This window comes from Cynoglossus semilaevis, chromosome Z (genome assembly GCF_000523025.1).
Source record: "Cynoglossus semilaevis isolate Cse_v1.0 chromosome Z, Cse_v1.0, whole genome shotgun sequence".
NCBI lineage: Eukaryota > Metazoa > Chordata > Actinopteri > Pleuronectiformes > Cynoglossidae > Cynoglossus > Cynoglossus semilaevis.
Genome location: NC_024328.1, coordinates 5100859 through 5119933, shown reverse-complemented (window position 1 = coordinate 5119933; position 19075 = coordinate 5100859). Strand labels below are relative to the sequence as shown.

At 39.1% G+C, this 19075-nt stretch overlaps 2 protein-coding genes across 8 annotated transcripts; one reads left to right on the top strand and one right to left on the bottom strand.

Annotated features, from left to right (window-relative positions):
* The first annotated feature begins 637 nt into the window (after positions 1 to 637).
* On the top strand, positions 638 to 11276 carry LOC103397584 (serine/threonine-protein kinase N2-like). 3 transcript variants are annotated; one of them, XM_017043056.2, is made up of 20 exons: positions 638 to 1231; positions 1459 to 1639; positions 3543 to 3694; positions 4176 to 4377; positions 5184 to 5285; positions 5548 to 5654; positions 6104 to 6247; positions 6503 to 6578; positions 6667 to 6859; positions 6958 to 7099; positions 7446 to 7498; positions 7617 to 7674; positions 7764 to 7855; positions 8462 to 8638; positions 8742 to 8804; positions 9349 to 9425; positions 9706 to 9848; positions 10583 to 10690; positions 10912 to 10992; positions 11073 to 11276. In XM_017043056.2, the coding sequence occupies exons 2-20, from the start codon at positions 1465 to 1467 to the stop codon at positions 11274 to 11276; spliced, it is 2349 nt and encodes a 782-aa protein (XP_016898545.1). In that variant the 5' UTR covers positions 638 to 1231; positions 1459 to 1464. The 3 variants fall into 3 exon arrangements, with proteins under 3 accessions (XP_016898545.1, XP_008334119.1, XP_016898544.1); XM_008335897.3 differs by having other exon boundaries at positions 638 to 1317; positions 5545 to 5654; XM_017043055.2 differs by having other exon boundaries at positions 639 to 1231; positions 5545 to 5654.
* On the bottom strand, positions 10575 to 16497 carry zdhhc12a (zDHHC palmitoyltransferase 12a). Of its 5 annotated transcripts, none has more exons than XM_025053502.1 (8): positions 16148 to 16497; positions 15790 to 15923; positions 15557 to 15667; positions 15246 to 15412; positions 13940 to 14301; positions 11057 to 11264; positions 10874 to 10968; positions 10575 to 10726 (listed from the first exon to the last, which is right to left on the bottom strand). In XM_025053502.1, exons 1-5 carry the CDS (start codon positions 16242 to 16244, stop codon positions 13992 to 13994), a joined length of 819 nt encoding a protein of 272 aa, XP_024909270.1. In that variant the 5' UTR covers positions 16245 to 16497; the 3' UTR covers positions 10575 to 10726; positions 10874 to 10968; positions 11057 to 11264; positions 13940 to 13991. The 5 variants fall into 5 exon arrangements, with proteins under 5 accessions (XP_024909270.1, XP_024909269.1, XP_024909268.1 ...); XM_025053501.1 differs by having other exon boundaries at positions 10874 to 10938; XM_025053500.1 differs by having other exon boundaries at positions 10874 to 11264.
* Positions 16498 to 19075: the final 2578 nt, after the last annotated feature.

Genomic DNA, 19075 nt, shown 5'->3' with positions numbered 1-19075 from the left:
TCCGCCTCTCAAAATAGGTCTGAATTTGCGGCTATAATCTGATATTTTATTCTCTTTTACCGTCTCAGAATCAACACTAGCATATTAACACACAATATGTTTACATAATCTGTACCTTTAAAAAAACAATCAAACAAACAAACAAACACATACTTTAAATAACAACAAATAACTCCATAGGCGAGTGTAACAATTTATGTAATACTCAAATAAATAAATAAAAGTCCTTCGGGTCTATAGCAATATTTTAGTGTAAAAAAACCCAACAATGTTCATTGAGTCTACACCAACTACAATGAATAAATTATTTTTACTGTTGTAAACATTTCAGTGGTTAGTAGGACCAAGATATTGTATACTGTAAATGTAACACTGTAAACCCTGAGTTCAAAACAACTATCAACTAACACTATCTAACAGCGATCTTTCAGTTTTTTGCTGTGGTCTTAACGTTATTTTAATATTTTTTATTATTATGTTTATGTTGTTAACCAGATACAGCACAAAACAAGGTCTTTCAGTTTTTTGCTGTAGTCTTAACATTATTATAATTTTTTTATTATTATGTTTATGTTGTTAACCAGATACTGCACAAAACAAGGCGCCATTGTTCCTAAAAGATTCTAAAATCAAGCCTTTTTAAGGTACTGAAACTCTTTTTTTACAAAGCCAACAAATCCCATGCTATGAAAACCTGCAGGGGATTTTTGTAAACTACCTTAAATCTCTGTTTTACTGCTATATGAAATATCTGCTTATTTTAGCCATATATAATTAAGTCTACTCGCGCTTTAATCAGAAATTAATTAAATACAGTTAAAAGAAAATTCTGAAATCGAGTATGTTTTGCCGGACTGTTGACCCTCTGCAGAGAAACCCTGTAAGAGAGGGGAGGAGGAGAAGGAGGGGTTTGTTTAGATAGCAGGAGGAGAGTGATGAAGATGCAAAGGGGACGTTGCAGAGGAGGAAGCAGGCAGATGAAAACAAACAGAGGAGCACCGACTGTGTCGTCCAGGTCTCAGGATGTAGGGATGACATGCGAGGAGTGCACTCAGTCCCAATGAGTGTGCCCGTCTCAGTGAACGCCGGATGACTTGTTGGGTTTTCAAGGATAGTGAAGGAGGAGAGGAGGAACCTGAGAAGCCCAACCCCCCTCCCTACACAACCACCACCTCCACAGAGGATGACAGAGTAGTCCTTATTCAGCACGGAGCCACAGCTTAACTATAAGGTAAGTGAAGTGCAGAGTCATTGTGTTTCCTCGTCTCTCTGCACATGGGACAAGGACGTCACTGGTGATCCCCAGCACTACTCACGGTAAACATGTGGCTCTGTGTTGTTCAGTCTGTCTGTGTGTTAGTGTTGGGGCTGCCTGTACCGGCTGAGCTGTCAGGACGTAAGAGTGTGAACGTTGTATAAGTATAGCTCCTTGTCTCTTCCTGTGATGTCCGTATCCAGGATCAGATGTTGTCCACGGCTCAGCAGATGCTGCAGGATAGCCGCTCAAAGATCGAGCTGATCCGACTGCAGTTTATTAAAGTCACCCAGGCTGGCAGCAGCGGCAGCAGCGGCGGCGGCAACGGCAGAGATGATAATGGAAGCAGTGGTTGTGAAAACCACAACAGCATCAGCAACAGAGGTCAGAGTCCTGTCACAGTCCAAGTTGTCAGCCCATTATCTGTACTACTTGTGTATCACATTTAAGAGTTTTTATTGGCTTAAACTTAACAAACTAACAATAATATTTGCTACCAATGATTAAATAAACCCAAATTATTAATTCACAAGCACTTTTAACTTCTTCCTGGCTTTTAATGTTCCTACTTCCATAGCATGAACAAGCACCAGGAATATACAGTAAGTAATACAGGAATGTATACATTTTCATCACATGGAACTCGATAGAAGTATTTAAATGTATAATGCCATCAAAGTCCCAGCTTATTACAAGTTCATTGGGAAGTTCAGTTTATGATGCACAATTCCCTTACTTCACATTGAACAGAAAAGGAAAATCAATGCACCTTTTACAATTTTGACACAGTGGTTTTTCATTAACCACTTGAGGACAAGTCTCTACATTTTTAAAGGTCAGGTACTGCAGTGCAAGTATAGACTGTATGTGTGGCGTACCGTGTGTGTATGACAGCCACATTCACTGGTAATGAAACCGAAGTGCTTTTTGTACCTAATTAAGTCCCAACATTAGGGGATTAGACAGTACTTGCACATGAACAATGTCACATAGGAGGTGCTGAGGATATGTGGTTCCTCTGGGAATCACACCCAGGACTCTCTGCTCTCTGCTTGCCGGACAGGTGCTATGGAACCACTTAACAGGAGTATATCTGTATACTGTATACATTGACAAACTAATGTATTTAAAGGAGATACTAATCCAACCCCTCTTTCCTTAATGGCTTTTACAAAGAATGATAAAATAGTTTAAAAACTAAGACAAGACTGCAAACAGAGATGAATCAAGAGTTTGTAAAAAAAAAGAGACAGAAAAATAAAGCTAACACTGAGAGTGGAGTGCACCTTTAGTGCTTAATTAAGTGACTGGATTTCTGAAAGGCTGTGGAGAATATTACATTATAAGTCAAGCTCAATTCAGAAGACTTCAGCCTTGGCATCAAAAAGCCTTTAAGTACTTAAATCATACTTCCTGCCAACTGCCCTCTCTCTGGATGTTTTTTCTTTGTATAATTAAAACAGACATACAGCAAATGTAACCTTCAAAATCTAAACTGCGAATGTTTGTCATTTTGAAAACTCTTAAACCAAACATTCAGAGCAGTAATTTCCTGGCCTGAGGGTGAGAGTAGGTAACATGAGAATGAAGGTAACTGGACACCTTCTTTCCCGGGCTCATGTTTCGCATCTCTGACTCTTGACCTCCTTTTTGTCTCAATCGATCTTCAGTGATATTTTCATTTATGGCAGGCAGTGGATCCAACAATGCGTCCAAGTGTCAACTAGATGTACAAAAACAGTCAATCTTGATCAAGTACTAGCCTTAAAAATAATTCAAAACAGTTTAAAATACTTAAAAACAAATACTTCAATATTAAAATATTGTTATTGGACAGTTGTCAGTCACACATGCTGTTGTTTGTTTCTTAAATGTCATGACCTGAAACTTGCTAATAACATGAATGATAATGCATAATGAAATAATGTATTACCTTATTATAACTAGTTCCTAGTATAACTTCCTGCCATGGCAACATACTTAGTTCCTAGAAACCGGTCTGTATTCCAGGTACTGGTGGGTACTAGAGAAAAAGCACTTAGCAGAGAATAATGTGCTTTATTCCCTGCTGCCTGTACCTGCAGGGGAATCTCATACAGTCCATTGTACTTAACAAATCTATTGTACTACATTCTGTTGGGGTGAAACTATACATTACATTGGTCAATTTCTACCAATAACCTTCTGCACTTGCGGTCGTTGTTTGAGCTCTTTCCATGTTGGTTTTATAATTTAAAAACCAAACTCAGTGCTGGTCTGTATCTCTGTTGCTTGTTTTTCACCTTAGAGATACCTCCACTAACTGTCAGTGCCACGGAAGCTCATTTTGCGGAGTTACAGCAGCAGGTACAGAGAGAAACAGACGCTCTAGTTCTGGCCAAAGACGTGGTGAAGCAGCTGCAGAGCCTGTCATCACTTGACCAGAAGGCTTTGGCTGAGGTGAGACTGTCCACAACATTTATTCTACAAAGCAAGGTCTAGGAATTAGAAGTGGTCAGAGTCGAATGTTGAAGAGCTGAAAATTCACTACACGTTTTGTAAGAGGTTTTCTAATGCTCCTGTAAAATATAAGTTCTTTAAGCAAAAGTTAAATGTGCGACCAGGTCTTTCATTAAAGTCTTGTTCATGTCCTTAAAATTAGCTAAGTCATGATTAACTGTCAGCCCCAACAATATTTCAAATATTTAATTAATATTTCAATTCTTTAGGTTATAATTTGATTTGATAATGATTCTATTCGATATTGATCTAAATCTTTTGACATCGATTATAATAAAACAAAGTGGAGTTTGGACCAACTCCTTGTGGAGTCAGGACAGACTAATAAAACATTGTTTATTTCCAGCTTGACTGTCAAGCAAGTGATACTAAGTTGTATGATATCAACAGAATAATAACAAGCCTTTAATCTTCCTATCAGGCCCAGGCCAGAGTTCTCGACTCCTCTCAGAAACTCCACCTCTTACGGCTATCTCTTGAACAATGTGTGAAGGAGACCAGTCAGAAACCTCCACAGCAGCCAGCAGGGGATGCTAACATCTCAGAGAGAAAGAACTCAAGTCCTGGGTGTCCCCTGTCCACCTCCTTGTCCACCTTCTCTATGAGACCTGCATCAGTGACTGGTATTAACAGACTTATTTATTAGACTTATAATTTTGTGTGTTACCTTAGATAAAATCGTCCACAAATATACCAAGAGAAAACTAAAGGTTGTAAATCAATCAGCTGCTTTCATTATGTAGTTTACATCAGTGACACTGCCTGACCACACGAGGCAGCAGTGGACCAGCAACTCATATTTTTCACATCAGCGTGAATTTCGTTCGATGGACTTTGTGTGAGATGTTTTTTAAACAAACTCTCGTTAAAAAATAGTGCTTACTTGAGATAAAGCATTCACTCTGAAACCCTAGCTGTCGTCTTATGTGACAAAATAAATTTGGTTTTGGAAATGAATGGTTTACAATTTTTTGTAAACCACCCTCTCCGTGCATCAAGCAAAAACAGAATCTTTTTTGATGATGTAACAGGAAAAAAAGAAGATGGATCTCACAGTTGCCTTGTTGGCAGCAGATAATGAGAACGTGTCTAAGGGTGGTGAAAACACTTGAGGCGTTTTTTTTTTTTTTTGCTCAGCACACACTGCTGATTAGAGGCTGCACACACACACACACACAATCACAAGAGACCCATTCATGCTGACCAATCAAAGGTTTCAATTTGAGATGCTGCACTCAGTGTGGTCAACTGCCTGAACTGATTACCACTGTCTGGAACATCAACATGAGGGGTTGAAGAATATGACTGGAGTATCTTACAAAATCTGAACTCTGCTCACATAAACTTTATTTTTATACTCCATTCAAAATTATTTTAGTCTTAAAATTATATTCTCTATTTAAGACATACATTGTTTCTGTATTTTAAGGAAAACTTGAGGTCAGGCTTTTAGGATGTGAGGATTTACTGACCAACACACAGCAGGACAAATGTCCCAGTGACAACGCACACAGGACAGATGGACACGAAGGTAAGGGACATGGTGTGTTTTTCTTAGTTTCAGAAACATTTTGACACAGTTTCACTTAATGTTTTGCCATTTATGTTTTATATTCAATAAAAACAAGGAGTTGAACTGACGCTTTTCATAAACATTTTTCTTATACCGATACATTCCAAATCCTTAACTGTAGAACCTCTGGGTAAATCAATCTGCTTTGAATGTATGTTGTATATTGTGTACTGAGTTGATCACAGATGTTTTCAATCATTTCGCATCTGCTTCACAGCAGAGGTCGCTGCTGTGCTTAGGCTGGATGGCAGGTTGGTTGGTCGGACACGCTGGGGAACAGTCAGCAAACTGAGCTGGGATCAGACTTTCTGCACTCAGCTGGAGCGGGTGAGTTCAAGGACGTTGGTGTATGTTTACTTTAGCAGCAAAAATACGTTTTATTTCCAATTCGCATATACATGGTTGTGTCTATCCATCCATCCATTTTCATCCACTTATCCGTTATCGGGTCACGGTACCCAAATCACACTGCACCGTCCCAACCCCCCTAACCCTGCGGGTGGTGAGTCCACTGGAAGGTACCAACCGCCCTAACTTGGATTCTAACTTGCCCAGGAGGCGAATCCTGGGGTTCCACACCAACAACAGACACATTGCCTCTGGGCCAAAGCGCCACGGCTCTAATATCGTCAGTCAATTTAACTTTGTGTCTTAGTCATCCCACACCAAATACTCTGTTTTTGGACAGGCATTAAATCATTTTTATGTGTTTGTCTCTAGTTTGAACCTTTACTGTTTTAAAACATACTTACAGTGTCTGTTGGTCTACTTCTCAGTCTCGGGAGCTAGAGGTCAACATTTTCTGGCGGGACCAAAGTGCAATGTGTGCTGTCAAGTTCCTGCGACTAGAGGAAATTATGGAGGGCCAAAACCACAAGCAGGAGCTGAGTCTGGAGCCTCAGGGACTCCTTTACACCAAGGTCTGACACAAACCAGAGGTCATATGATGGTCATGGTCATGGTGGTCATGGTGATAGCCAATAGTCGCCTCCCCTGTATTGACACTCAGACCCACCACCCACTAGTGACTGCTAAAGAGGACTAATCTTAATCTCACTTCTATTATATTGTGATTTTACATTTTTTGTAAAATATGTTATTTTAAATTTTATTTACCAAAATTTATAGCAAAGAAATGCAATACAGTCTAATTGGTTTTATCTTTGTTTTTACAGCTTCAGTTCATTGATGCTGTTGTCGAGCGTCAGCCTAAACTGAGACGTCAGCGATGTATATTCACGAAAGAAAGAGGTACAACCATAAAAAATAATTAAAAAAAAATCTTTCCATCTTTCCTACTGTCCTACTTTCTGTCTGTCCATCTGTGGGTGTTTGACAGGTAAGAACTTCCTCAGAGCAGCACAGATGAACATGAACTTCTCCACCTGGGGTCACCTGATGATGAACATCCTCCCTCGTTACACCACCTTCTCCACATTCAGCTCCAGCCTCAGTGCAACCGCTGACATGACAGCCAACAACTTGTCACAAGCCACAGGACAGGAGCCACATGTCCATGATCCAGTGCCAAGGTCAGAGGTCAACTGTGCAGGGTTGGATAACACAAACGATTTAATGTTAACACTTTTGTCATTAATACAATGTGTGTATTGTGTGTGGGACTCTGCAGTGATGCTGCAGTGAATAGACTCACCGTCAATGAGGTTCAAGATATGGGTCCTGCCACAGACTTCAGCCAAAATACAGAACCACCAGTCCTCATGATGCCTGAACACACAACAGCCTCCGAACCTGAGCTGCAAAAACAACAGGTAAAAAACAAAGGCAGGGTAGATACAGTATCACAGGCATTTTATTAGTACCTGAAATTAGAATCTCTGTTTTTATCAAATTGCCAAAGGTGAAACAGAACCCAGTACTATTTAGAATATTTAATCTTCTCTTTTTATTCTAACGTTAATTTTGTTTTGAAAAAATGAAATTTTTTTATTGTTTCATTTTTAAGTGAAAAACTTCACTTAAAAATGAAAATTTTAAAATAAAAAAAAAAAGATAATAATTGTCTACACATTGCAACATAAGGAAAACAATTAGGAAAAAACTAATTCAAAGACCAACATGTGACATGAAATAATTGTAATACTTCTGTGTCCACAGTCCATGATAACTAACACACAAGAAACTGAAGAACAACCTATTTCTGGACAAAAGTAGGAGCACACACACACACACACACACACACACACATATTTAATTAGTTTTTTTTCAAAGATCATATTGATTAGCTCATTGTCTTCATTCTGTAGTTTTCTCCCTGTGTTTTAACAGGATGCAAATGGATGATTTTAGGTATATATCAGTTCTGGGCCGCGGACACTTTGGGAAGGTAAGAAACAGATAAACCATCGGAGCTGGCCCCTCGTGTCACCACTGATTTTTTTTCTGTCATGTTTGTCCTCATGCTTGTCCCCACAGGTGTTGCTGGCAGAGTTCAAGAACACAGGAAAATTGTACGCCATCAAAGCATTGAAGAAACGAGACATTGTGACCCGTGATGAAGTAGACAGGTGTGTGTTTGTGTGTGTAGTGTTATGACAAAATTATATTCTGTGTTATTCTCCACCATTTGACTTGTACTGAAACTCACACAGTCAGTGGAAAAACACCGAAACGACCAGGCTGACCTTATGCGTGTCAGCCACTGATGTAAAATCTGCTCATTATCTTTTCTCCGGTTCCTGTAAGCCTTGAAAATTGTTTTCACATACTCCCAGTGTTCCTGTTAGGCTAGATAATCTCACAGGTGGCAGTGGTACTGAGGTCAACTTGCCTCCAATCATATTCTTGTACACACACACAAATGTATCCAGCACACTATAATATATGAATGTAACATGCACTTGCCTGCAAACTGGTGCTCTCTGTAAGACCATTGCCTGTGGTGCTCTCTGTAAGACCTGCGCCCCAGAGCTTCATTAAAGCTTCGATAACAACTTTCCATAAATTCTCCAATAAACTCTTTAAAAGGAACAACGTTGTTCATTTCCTGTTTTATTCTTTATTCTAACGTGACTGTTGACAAAATTGCCATAACAGTAGTTTGGTTTATTTTTGACGAGATCAGTTATGACATCTATACAAATTTGCTGAAAACTCTCAATTTGACTCCACAGCCTGATGAGTGAGAAGAGGATCTTTGAGATGATCAACGCGTCCAGACACCCCTTCCTGGTCAACCTCCACGGCTGCTTCCAGACCAGTGACCACGTCTGCTTTGTAATGGAGTATTTACCAGGAGGAGACCTCATGATCCACATCCACAACAACGTCTTCACTGAGGCCCAGACCAGGTCTGTGTTATAGGTCTCTTTCCGTGGTCTACGACAGTCATTTAAGTTACTGCTCTGTTTGACTCACACCTCCTGCTGTTATTGCTGTCCTTATTTCGTTAAGGTTTTACTCTGCCTGTGTTGTGCTGGGGTTAGAGTTCCTGCATCTGAACAAAATTATCTATCGGTGAGTCTCACTAATCACTCGAGTCACATTTCCACCATGTAGTACCAGGAATTTTTAATCACAGCAATAACAATTTCAAGAAACTAAATGATCCTCCGAAAATAAGGTTAAAGAAAGTCGTCAACATTAGAAAAGGCACAGCAAAGGACGCACCTTCTCTAGCCTCAGTCTCCAGGTGGTTCTGGATCTTCACTGTTACTAAAACCACACAAAGGGGTTTTTGTGAGTGTTGGGGGCTGGGAGAGGGGCAATTTGACAATTTGCAATTTGACAATATTTTTTACAATTTGCACCTGTTAAAAATATAAACAGTGTATAATTGAATGCAAAATAACAAAGTACATTCACTCATGACAATAGACATGCAAGAAGAAGTCCTGGACTGAAGTTTTAAAAGTAAAGATGAAATAAAAATCTATGGTAACGTAGCTAGGTCCTGGTACTGTCCCTGGTTTTTGATACCAAAGCCAATGGTTTAAACTCAGATTTGTCCCATTATTGGACTCTTGTTTAATGGTGAACCACCTCTTTATGTCTCCTTTAGAGATCTGAAGTTGGACAACCTGCTGATGGACTCAGATGGTTTCGTGAAAATCACTGACTTTGGACTTTGTAAAGAAGGTGCTGGGCGTAATTATTAATTTTTAATGTACATAATTATTGGTCAACATTTCTGTGGTAATTGGAAAAAAGTATTTAAGACTAATGTTATATTTTATCAAATAAATAATTTGTTCAAACCATCTCTTATTCATAAATAAATGTTCTTTTTGCCCTCAGTAACCAACCAACAAAACTAAAGAATAGATAAAACAGCTAAAAATACATCTTTAACCAAACTCTCATTTTAGTCAAAGACAAATAGTTGTAATATGAGGAATCATTTTTCATTTTCCCACAGGCATAGGTTTCGGTGACCGAACCTCAACTTTTTGTGGAACTCCAGAGTTTCTTGCTCCTGAAGTTCTGACGGATGACAACTACACCCGGGCTGTGGACTGGTGGGGGATGGGTGTCCTCATCTACGAGATGCTTGTGGGAGAGGTGGGCCTGTTTTTATGACTGCTTTAATTACTTATTTATTTGGTAGTTGAATTTAACTCTGGTCCTTTAAGGTACTGACACTGCTAGTCCTGCAGGTCTGCTCTTAGTAGAAACATGGCTTCTACAGGGAAAATCTGATTCAAGCCACTCTAAAACAAGTCTCTAATAAAACCTACAGTTCTGTTTAGAGTGGTTATAATTTCTGTCTGACAGTTCAGCTATTGGTTCCAACTTTAATGTTGAAAAAAAAAAACCAGAACACATGTTTTGTAATAAAACAGAATGACCAATGTTGTTCAGTTTAAAGAGTTTATTGGAGAATTTATTGAAAGTTGTTGTCAAAGCTTTAATGAAGCTCTGGGGCGCAGGTCTTACAGAGAGCACCACAGACAATGGTCTGTATGAGAGTGTCCGTTTAAAAACAAGTGCATATTACATTTGTGTGTGTGTACAACAATATTTTGGCGACCATCGCCACCTGTGAGATTATCTGGCCTAACAGGAACTCTGTGCAAACACTTTTGAAGGCCTTATAGGAGCCTGAAAAACAATAATAAGTAGATTTCCCATCACTGGCTAACACTGGTCGTTTCACTGGTTTTCCACTGACTATGTGAGTGTCAGTACAAGTCAAATGGTGGATAATAGCACAGAATAATATTTTTGTCAAAACAGATAAAAGGGTAAAAATTCTTAACTGAAACCAGAATAAAGTTTTCTCGTCTCCTTGTTAGTCTCCGTTCCCTGGAGAGGACGAAGAGGAAGTGTTTGACAGCATCGTCAACGATGACGTTCAGTACCCAACTTCTCTACCACCTAACGCTGTCGCCATCATCCAAAAGGTATCGATCACTTTCCTTTCTTAGCTTCCCACTCCCCTGTAACCAATGATGGAAATAAAAAGACAATTAAATTTACTAATTTGCTTAAAACAGGGGGAAGTGACAGATTAGCCTATTTATAAACTTTTGAGGATGAATATGACCTGGATGGGTAAACACTTTTAGACATGTCCCTTTAATGACCTTATATTGATTGGTGATTGACCTATTGACCTCTGCAGCTCCTGAAGAGGAATCCACTGAAAAGACTTGGAGCAGGAGAAAGAGATGCCAATGAGCTTAAAGGAGAGAAGTTTTTTGAGGTGAACTTGACTTTTTTTATTTTCAAACAAACATAGTTCCATGGACACCTGTGTCTTATTTCACCTTTACTGTCTTGTAGACAATTGACTGGGATGCACTTCTGGCCAAGAAGGCGACGCCTCCGTTCCTGCCTTCAATCTCTGAGTCGGTGGATGTCAGTAACTTTGACAGTGAGTTCACTTGTATGCAGCCGGTTCTATCTCCTCCGTCTAAGCCCTTTACTCTGTCGTCTGAGCAGCAGGAGGCGTTCGCTGACTTTGATTTCTGTGCTCTGTACGGATAAAAGCAGAAGCTGCAGAATGAAAGATGGCGGAACCTGATGTTTGGTTTCTTTACTGAGAAGAAACAACTGGATAGACACTGAATCCTGATTAATCACAACACTGTTGACTCACACACGTAATCCTAGAGTATGTAACTACTGAACCTGACACAAAAGCAAACAAATTAACCACTATTACTAATTCTATTTGGATAAAACCTCTGTATTCCTGTTAAATGTTTTTACAAATCATTAACCAATTTAGCTAGTTAATCACTTTCTCTGCTTTGTGGCCTTTATTTGTAAAATAATTACTGGTATACAAAATTTGCAACAGCCACTTCATTAGGTACCCCTGCTCAACTGCATGTTAATGCAAATATCAGCCAATCACATTGCAGCAACTGTGTTGCGGTTAATAAAAATGCATTAAATTCAAAACAAAGAATTCATATAAACATGGAGGAGATGAACTGTGGACGAGAAAACTGATCATCAGAAGAAAAAAGGTTCAATTTAATGACTTGAGAACCTGAGAACCTGACAAACAGGTCCGAGTATTTCAGAAACTACTGGAATTTTGCTGCTCAACCATTTCTGTCATTCAACAAAAATTGTGAAAAATGAGATTACACTAAGTGAGCAATTGTTGGTTTGAATGCCAGAGAAAATGACCAGAATGGTTCAATCTGATGGAACAGCAGTCCAATGTTTCTCTGTCGAGGAACAGTTTTAAGATATTTGGTTTTCAGAAGTTACTAAAGACGACCACTACAGCCTAACATGTCCCAGGATGAACCAAGGAATAATCCACTTCTAAAAAAAACCTGAACTCACCACTGTGACAGGCTCCACCCACTGCCTTGACCGATTGAGACAAACCTACTTCGCTGACAGGAGGGTTTTTCTTCAACAAAATGTGAAAATGTTTAATGTGTTTGGCATTTCTTTGTGTATATGTTTGTGTGAACTGCTGGGTAACGACCCACGACCAATGAATGAGAAGCCATAGAATATTAGAAATCAGACAGTTATCATAGAAACAGTTTTAGTGAAGCTGAGCTCCGACCGTGGAAATGCAATAAGAGGAAAAGCAGTTGGAAGAGAAGTGGAGGAAAGACTCAGTGACTCCATTTATGTGCACCAAATATTTATAGACTATATACACTAAATATACAATATATAAAGGTCAAGCAATGTGTGTATATACAAGAGTAATATATTATGGGGAATTATGTGAAAAGTTTGGGAAATTTAGTTGAAGACACTTTTATCAAATTTAGGAATACTATACTATAAAGCACTGATTCCCAACTATTGTGCAGTGAGAGAGCATCAGGTGTAGTGTGAAAACTATTATTTATTTACTGAAAATAATTTGTCTTCGTTTATCTATGCAAGTGGCGACCAGAACAGTTGAATAATATTTCACTAGGTGGCAGCAGAGAACTATAAAAACTAGAAAAGAGAGCCAGAGCTGTTGATCTTCACTGAAGTCTTTCTTGAGAGTATGTAGAAATTCTAAACAGGCCCTAGTCAACTAAACAGGAAAAGATCTTAACACACAATAAGTACATCGTGAGTCAATTAAGCTTAAAGGTCATTATGTTTCATTATATGTACTTTTTTGACATTTTTGTTTAGTGTAATGTGGAATTTGTTTTAAATGTAAAATAGGTTATGTGGTTCAATGAATGTTGGGAAACTGCTACAAAGAGTAGATGACAGAAAATTATACTTTTTTAAAACGGTCAATTTATTCTGATTGTAAAAAAAACTTTAGGGTACAAATTGTTGCTTAAAATAGAACAGTAGCCACAATTGGGTTGTAAGTAGTAATTATTGAAAATGTAGAGTTCAGATAGCACATATTTTAAAATGTATACTCTAAAAAAAGTTAATTAGATAGACAACAATAGTATTTGTTACCCTTGAACCTCAGCTGTATGGGATCAATCACCAAAGCCACTAAAACCTCAGTTTATGTCTACAAAAGATGACATAATAATCCACACCTTAGATTCAGAATTCTGGGGATAAAGACAATAATTTAATAGATGGAGATGTAGATGGAAATTCCAGGAAAATCATTTCAAATGAAAGAATCAGGTGGTAGTAAATAGGTAGGAGTAGGAAATGGATGATTGAAGTGGAATAACCAGCTGTTGTTTCAGCTGTTGGTTACTCTTAAGAAAAACACAGACATAAGACCTGAAATAACGTGTTTGTTTGTGTTCTTGTCTCGTAGCGGGACATTCAACTTCTCACCTGCTCTTTAGCTGCTGTAGCACTTTATGTTGACGCTGCTAAATGTTGCATGTAAGATGTGAGTCTCTGTGTGACTGTGTGTGTGTGTGTGTGTGTGTGTGTGTGTGTATATAAACCTGCTTTGTAAATACACATAAAACAACACTGTATTATCAGTCTTTTGTTGTCCTCTTGTCAATAAATACAAAGTATAAATGCCATTAAAAACAGCCTGTTGGTAATAATAGTATTTGGGAAATTTCAATAGAAAAGTTGATTTTTTTATTGGTGTATAAATGCTGCAAAAATACTTTAGTAAGATTGAGAGTTCACTGAGCAAATAGGAAACATCAGCATTTTTGGCATGTGAAGGCCACAGTATTTTCCTGACACATTAGTAAAAAAAGTGTTGAGTGAAGAGGTAATATTAAGTTTACCCATTAAATGTCCGCTCGTTTCTCCACTCTGCAACAAGGTTGAAAGCTGAAGTCAGTGGTCCTGTTTCTGGCGGTAGATGTGCTCCCACGCCACTGTCCTACAGACGCAGAAAAAATCCCACAGGTTGCAGAGAACCCCTTGGTCAAATGGATTCTCCTCATCTCCATAGTTCTTCAGGTATGAGATCCTGTGACTGGACATGAACTCCCAGGTGGTGCAGTTGATGGAAGCCAGGTAGAGGTGGGAGCACAGCAGCACTGCTGTCACCACTGAGAACACACCGACCAGAACCAGGGTTGCCAACAGGAAAATGTTCACACGAAACCAGGATTCCCAAGAATTGCTGGGAGAAATTCCTGACCTGAAAGATTAAAATACCTGCTGTTATGAGTGTGTCAAAGGCACAGTAGAGTAACTGGAGGAGAATGTTTGTGCCCCTGTATAATCTGTATAATTAGTTGTATGTTATATGACTTGTTATTAAGAACTGTAACGACTATCAAATGGCTTAAGGTCAGCAAAATATAATCAACTAGGAAACAATAAAGTGTAGATCAAGATAAAGGTAAACGTTAGGTCAGGACAACAGAGAAAATAAGTTAACTCAATGACAAAATTGTTAGAAATATTTTACAGGCTCTTCTCATGGACTGTTCTACACTGATGGAATTAGCTACTGAGCACCACCAGAACAGTGGCGTACCTGCCTTTTTTCAAAAGCTTTTGAAAACTTAGCTATCAGAAAACACCTGCTGCCCTTGCACTTTCCTGTACTTCCCTTCTCCTTCTGCACTTGTCTCCACCTTAGTTAAGAGGTCCCACTTTACTAAATAGCAGTCTCCTTTCAAGAGTTCCTCTACGTAGCTTGATTGTTAATTCTCCTCTTAAGTCACTTTGGATAATAGCATCTGCTAGCTGCATAAATGTAAATGTAATATGAGCTTAAAAAGAAAAAAAAAACACAGATGCTTCTTGTTCTGCTGCTGCCTCTCAGTTTGTCACAAAGCTCTGCTGAAGGTAGCTCTAAATGAGATTTGTCTATTTGCTGTGATATAACATTTTTAACATCACCCACTGCCCTTAATTATTATAAAGGGCAGGGTTGCGCCCTACCACTGTTGTATTGAGTTTGCTTTGTGCATGAAATGCACTTTATAAATAAATTGATTGATTCATAGTTTTAAGGTCTTTAGGGTGGCAAAGTGGGTGTTTATTTAATTTTGTGTTTCTGACTAAAGCTGTCTGGGATAGCAGAGAACATGTTTCTACAAAGTCAGACTCAAACTGACAACTGTTCACACGTACAGAGCGAAATGAAGAGCCCAGAGCAGAGTGAGCAGCTGCACCAGCAGATAAACGATGAACCAGCGATGATTTCTCTCTCCCACACAGTTTTCTATCCAGGGACAGTGGTGGTCAAAGCGACGCACACAGTGGTTACATGTCTGACAGTGCTTTGCTCTCATTGGTTGCTGCAGAAGATTGAAAGAAAATGTCATATTAAATTAATATTAAGTTAATATTTACCTGTCAGTGGGTCTTTTTTAGTTTACCAGGGCAGATGGTAATCAGACTGAACAGGCTGAACACTGAGTTGATTTAATGATGACATTTACCTGTAGAAAGCAGTACCCACAACGTCGTAGCTGAGGAGTGGACGACTGGGGAATCATTGACTCCAGTTCTTCATTAGACTCTTCATCAACCTGAAAATGTCTCAATAATGTCTGTGATCACATTATGACAAGTGGAAGGCCAATATCGTTACTGTCAGATGACTCTACAGTGAAAGCAATTGTTGTATACTGTCCTGATGAAAAATCTTTGGATTGATTATGTTTGGTTTTACCTTCATGACATCAGTCTGAATAAATCCAGGATCCATTAATGAAACTGTAAAGTACAAGAGGACTGACAGAACCACCAGGAGGAAAAAGAGGAGTGGCAGCAGGAGATCTCCTCGTTCCTCATTCTTCCTTAAATCTGCACAAACCAGACACACACACGTTTGTTACAGTGATAATTATTTCCTATTTCATAAGAATGAACACCTATTGTGGTAGCCAAACCACTGTCGTTTTAGTTTGCTCATAGTTTTCAGGGGGAAACTAGTTGTCGCACATACACCAATACTTCATCAGGTGATAGCAACCTGTCGTATTCATTTATTCTAAAGTATAGATCCAAAACCTTTCTCTCAAACGTACCGGTGTCGTGCAGAAACAGTACAAGAGTCGTGACCCAGGTCAGCAGAGTGTGACCAACCCGAACTAAAACACCACTCCGGAACAAACTTCGAGGCATTTTAACGCCTGGGTTTTATTTATTGACACGACCGCGATGCTAACACTTTCACATTGCTAAATGCCTGCTAATCACATGGTAGCGAGAATTAAAAATACATTTAACACATTTAAAAAACGTTGTGGTTTAATTCACTTATTGAGCGGCTAGTTACAGAACCTAATCAGATGCGTGCATTTATTATACAGTATATTTTTACTCCGCCGTGATTATTTTCTTCGCTGTCCCTACACCGTGCAGTGTGCGCTTCCGTTGTTACTACGGAAGCTACAGTAGGACAAATTGAAATAAGCACAAGCAATTTTTATGTTAACTTAATTACTATAATTGAATTACATTTAAACATTTACTAAATTTTAATTTAATATTTGCTTTTTGTTTAAGTCACGTGTGTGTTTTGTGGTTAATGTGAGATCAATTATTTTCTACTTTTATCAGTTTGTGCAGCAGTTTCTAGAAACGCCCTCAGTAGTGCTGTAACATACATATGTGAGGCTGTTTTCAACTCAACTCAACCCACTAAGTCTATTATTTATGTCTATGAAGATTCACAGTCATCCAGGTCATGGTCAAGGTTGAAAAGTTCTATTAGGCAACTAGACTTTCTAAAAGAATACGTTCAGAATAAAACACAAATACCCTTCAAAACCCCCTCCTCAATAAAACCAATAAACCAGTGAGTAAAACAGCTTCTGAGAAAAGAGTACAGAGGGTCAGGGGCTAGGGTAACACTACAGTAAAGCTGTTACATCACCTGTTATCAGCATTATCTGTGTCGTCTGTGTCCGACTTACTTTTGTAACCTATCTACAGGTGTCTCCTGTATGACATACCTTATTCTGCTGTTATCCAATTACAACACAACACATTTAAATGTAAATGATTTAAATGTATTGTTTGGCAATGGTGGAATTCTTTAAAATATTCAGGGTAAAATTGTGTAAAGATTGTGTCATCTTCTGGTAATTTAGCAATTTTTATAACATATGTTGTGGTCAACTTGACTCTATCTTGGATCATTTTAGCCATATATTATTTCTTGCAGTTGTTTGAACCGTCTTGTCTTATTGTGTTTGACATTTGTGCATACAATATTTAATCAGTTAACAAATTTCCATATTGTATTCAAGTGTTACTAGCCAACTTCCTTTGGTTTATGTACAGATAATTTTGACTAATGTTAGCAAATGTGCCATTTAATATATTTATTAATGGCTAAGATTATTTTTAAGAGGTTGTATTGCATATGTCCTTGTCTTCGATGAGGTCACTTCCTCCTGGGAAAGTTTCTAAGAACCACCACCGCCATCTCAATGTCCTTCCCGCGTCCACCCTTCGAAAGCTCAGGATTTGGACACGTCTCCGTCTCGCTCTGTGGACATGTCTACATCAGACAAACCTACCTCTACATCCATTATGATGGAGGTGTCTCACGGCTGAGAGGCTGGTGCTCACCTGAGGAGAGGAGGAGGAGGAGAGGCACTGTGAGCTCCGAGGCAACGGCTACAACAGCTACAAGGTTTTAAGGTTATATACATATATATAAATATATATTTATACACAAACATATATATAATTAAATTTAACACTGTTAGAATTACAGAACTGATTTTAACTGATGTGAATTACAACCACAAATCAGTGTAATTTCTCCGCTGTGAAAAAATAAAGTATTGATTGTACAGTTAAATTCATTTGTCTTTCTGTGTCCCCCCTCTCAACAGATCAGCGCCCTCTGTGCAGTGCCTGCCTCACCCTGTTGGTGGTGCCTTTTTTGGCAGGTTGCTAAGCTTTTTGGATTTTGCCGCGTTCCTTCTATACGAATTGCAATTGCAATAAAAATTGCATTGTTTTGTGCAGTCGTGCTGCAGAAACACACATTAGTCACAGAGTGCTGTGTAACATGTCCACTCACTGCTGGCAATGATACGGCTGACTCCGGCCTGTAGTGCTGTGTTGGCGTCAGCTGAGAGCTGCTCCAGAGCCGCAGCCCTGGCTGCAGGATCCAGAACCACCAGGCTCTCGTTCACTGTAATCTCACTCGCCCCGCTGATGGGGTTGGTGGGTGGGCCTGCCATGGACGTCTCATGTCTCAGGTCAAAATTTGACCAAACTATTCATCTGTTTTGACATTCAGTAAACCAGCTACTAGGATACACAAGCCAGTGCTACTATAGTGATACTACAGTGCTGGTCCCAAGCCCGGATAAATGGTGAGGGTTGCGTCAGGAGGGGCATCCGGCATAAAACTTTTAGCCAAATCAAATATGAGAATCACTAAAATGATTTCCATACCGGATCGGCCGGGTTAACAACGACCGCCAACAGTGCTGTTGACCAACAGGGTACTGGTGGAAATTGGACTACTGTTGGTCAGAGTCAGAGACAGAGAAGAAGAGGAGGACAATTGATTCGGACAAAAAGAGAAAAGAGGAAAAATAGAAGTGTTGTTCTGAAGTTTGGAACTCTGAATATAGGTACAATTACAGGGAAAAGTAGAGAACTGGCTGATATGATGGAGAGAAGAAGAATAGACATTTAGTAGCAGGAGACCAGGTGGAAGGGCAGCAAGGCTAGAAACATTGAAGGAGGCTACAAACTGTTTCATCATGGTTCAGATTGGAAGAGAAATGGAGTAGGGGTGATCCTAAAGGAAGAATATGCAAGAAATGTGTGTGAAGGTAGAAATAGAAGGAGTGATGACACTCTCCTGGACCTTAGGGAGACAGGTAGGAAGGTGTTAGGTATGTTCTCTAGGCAGAGAAAGGAGGACAAAGAGACCTGATAGTGGAATGATGAGGTCCAGGAGAGTGTGCAGAGAAAGATAGAAC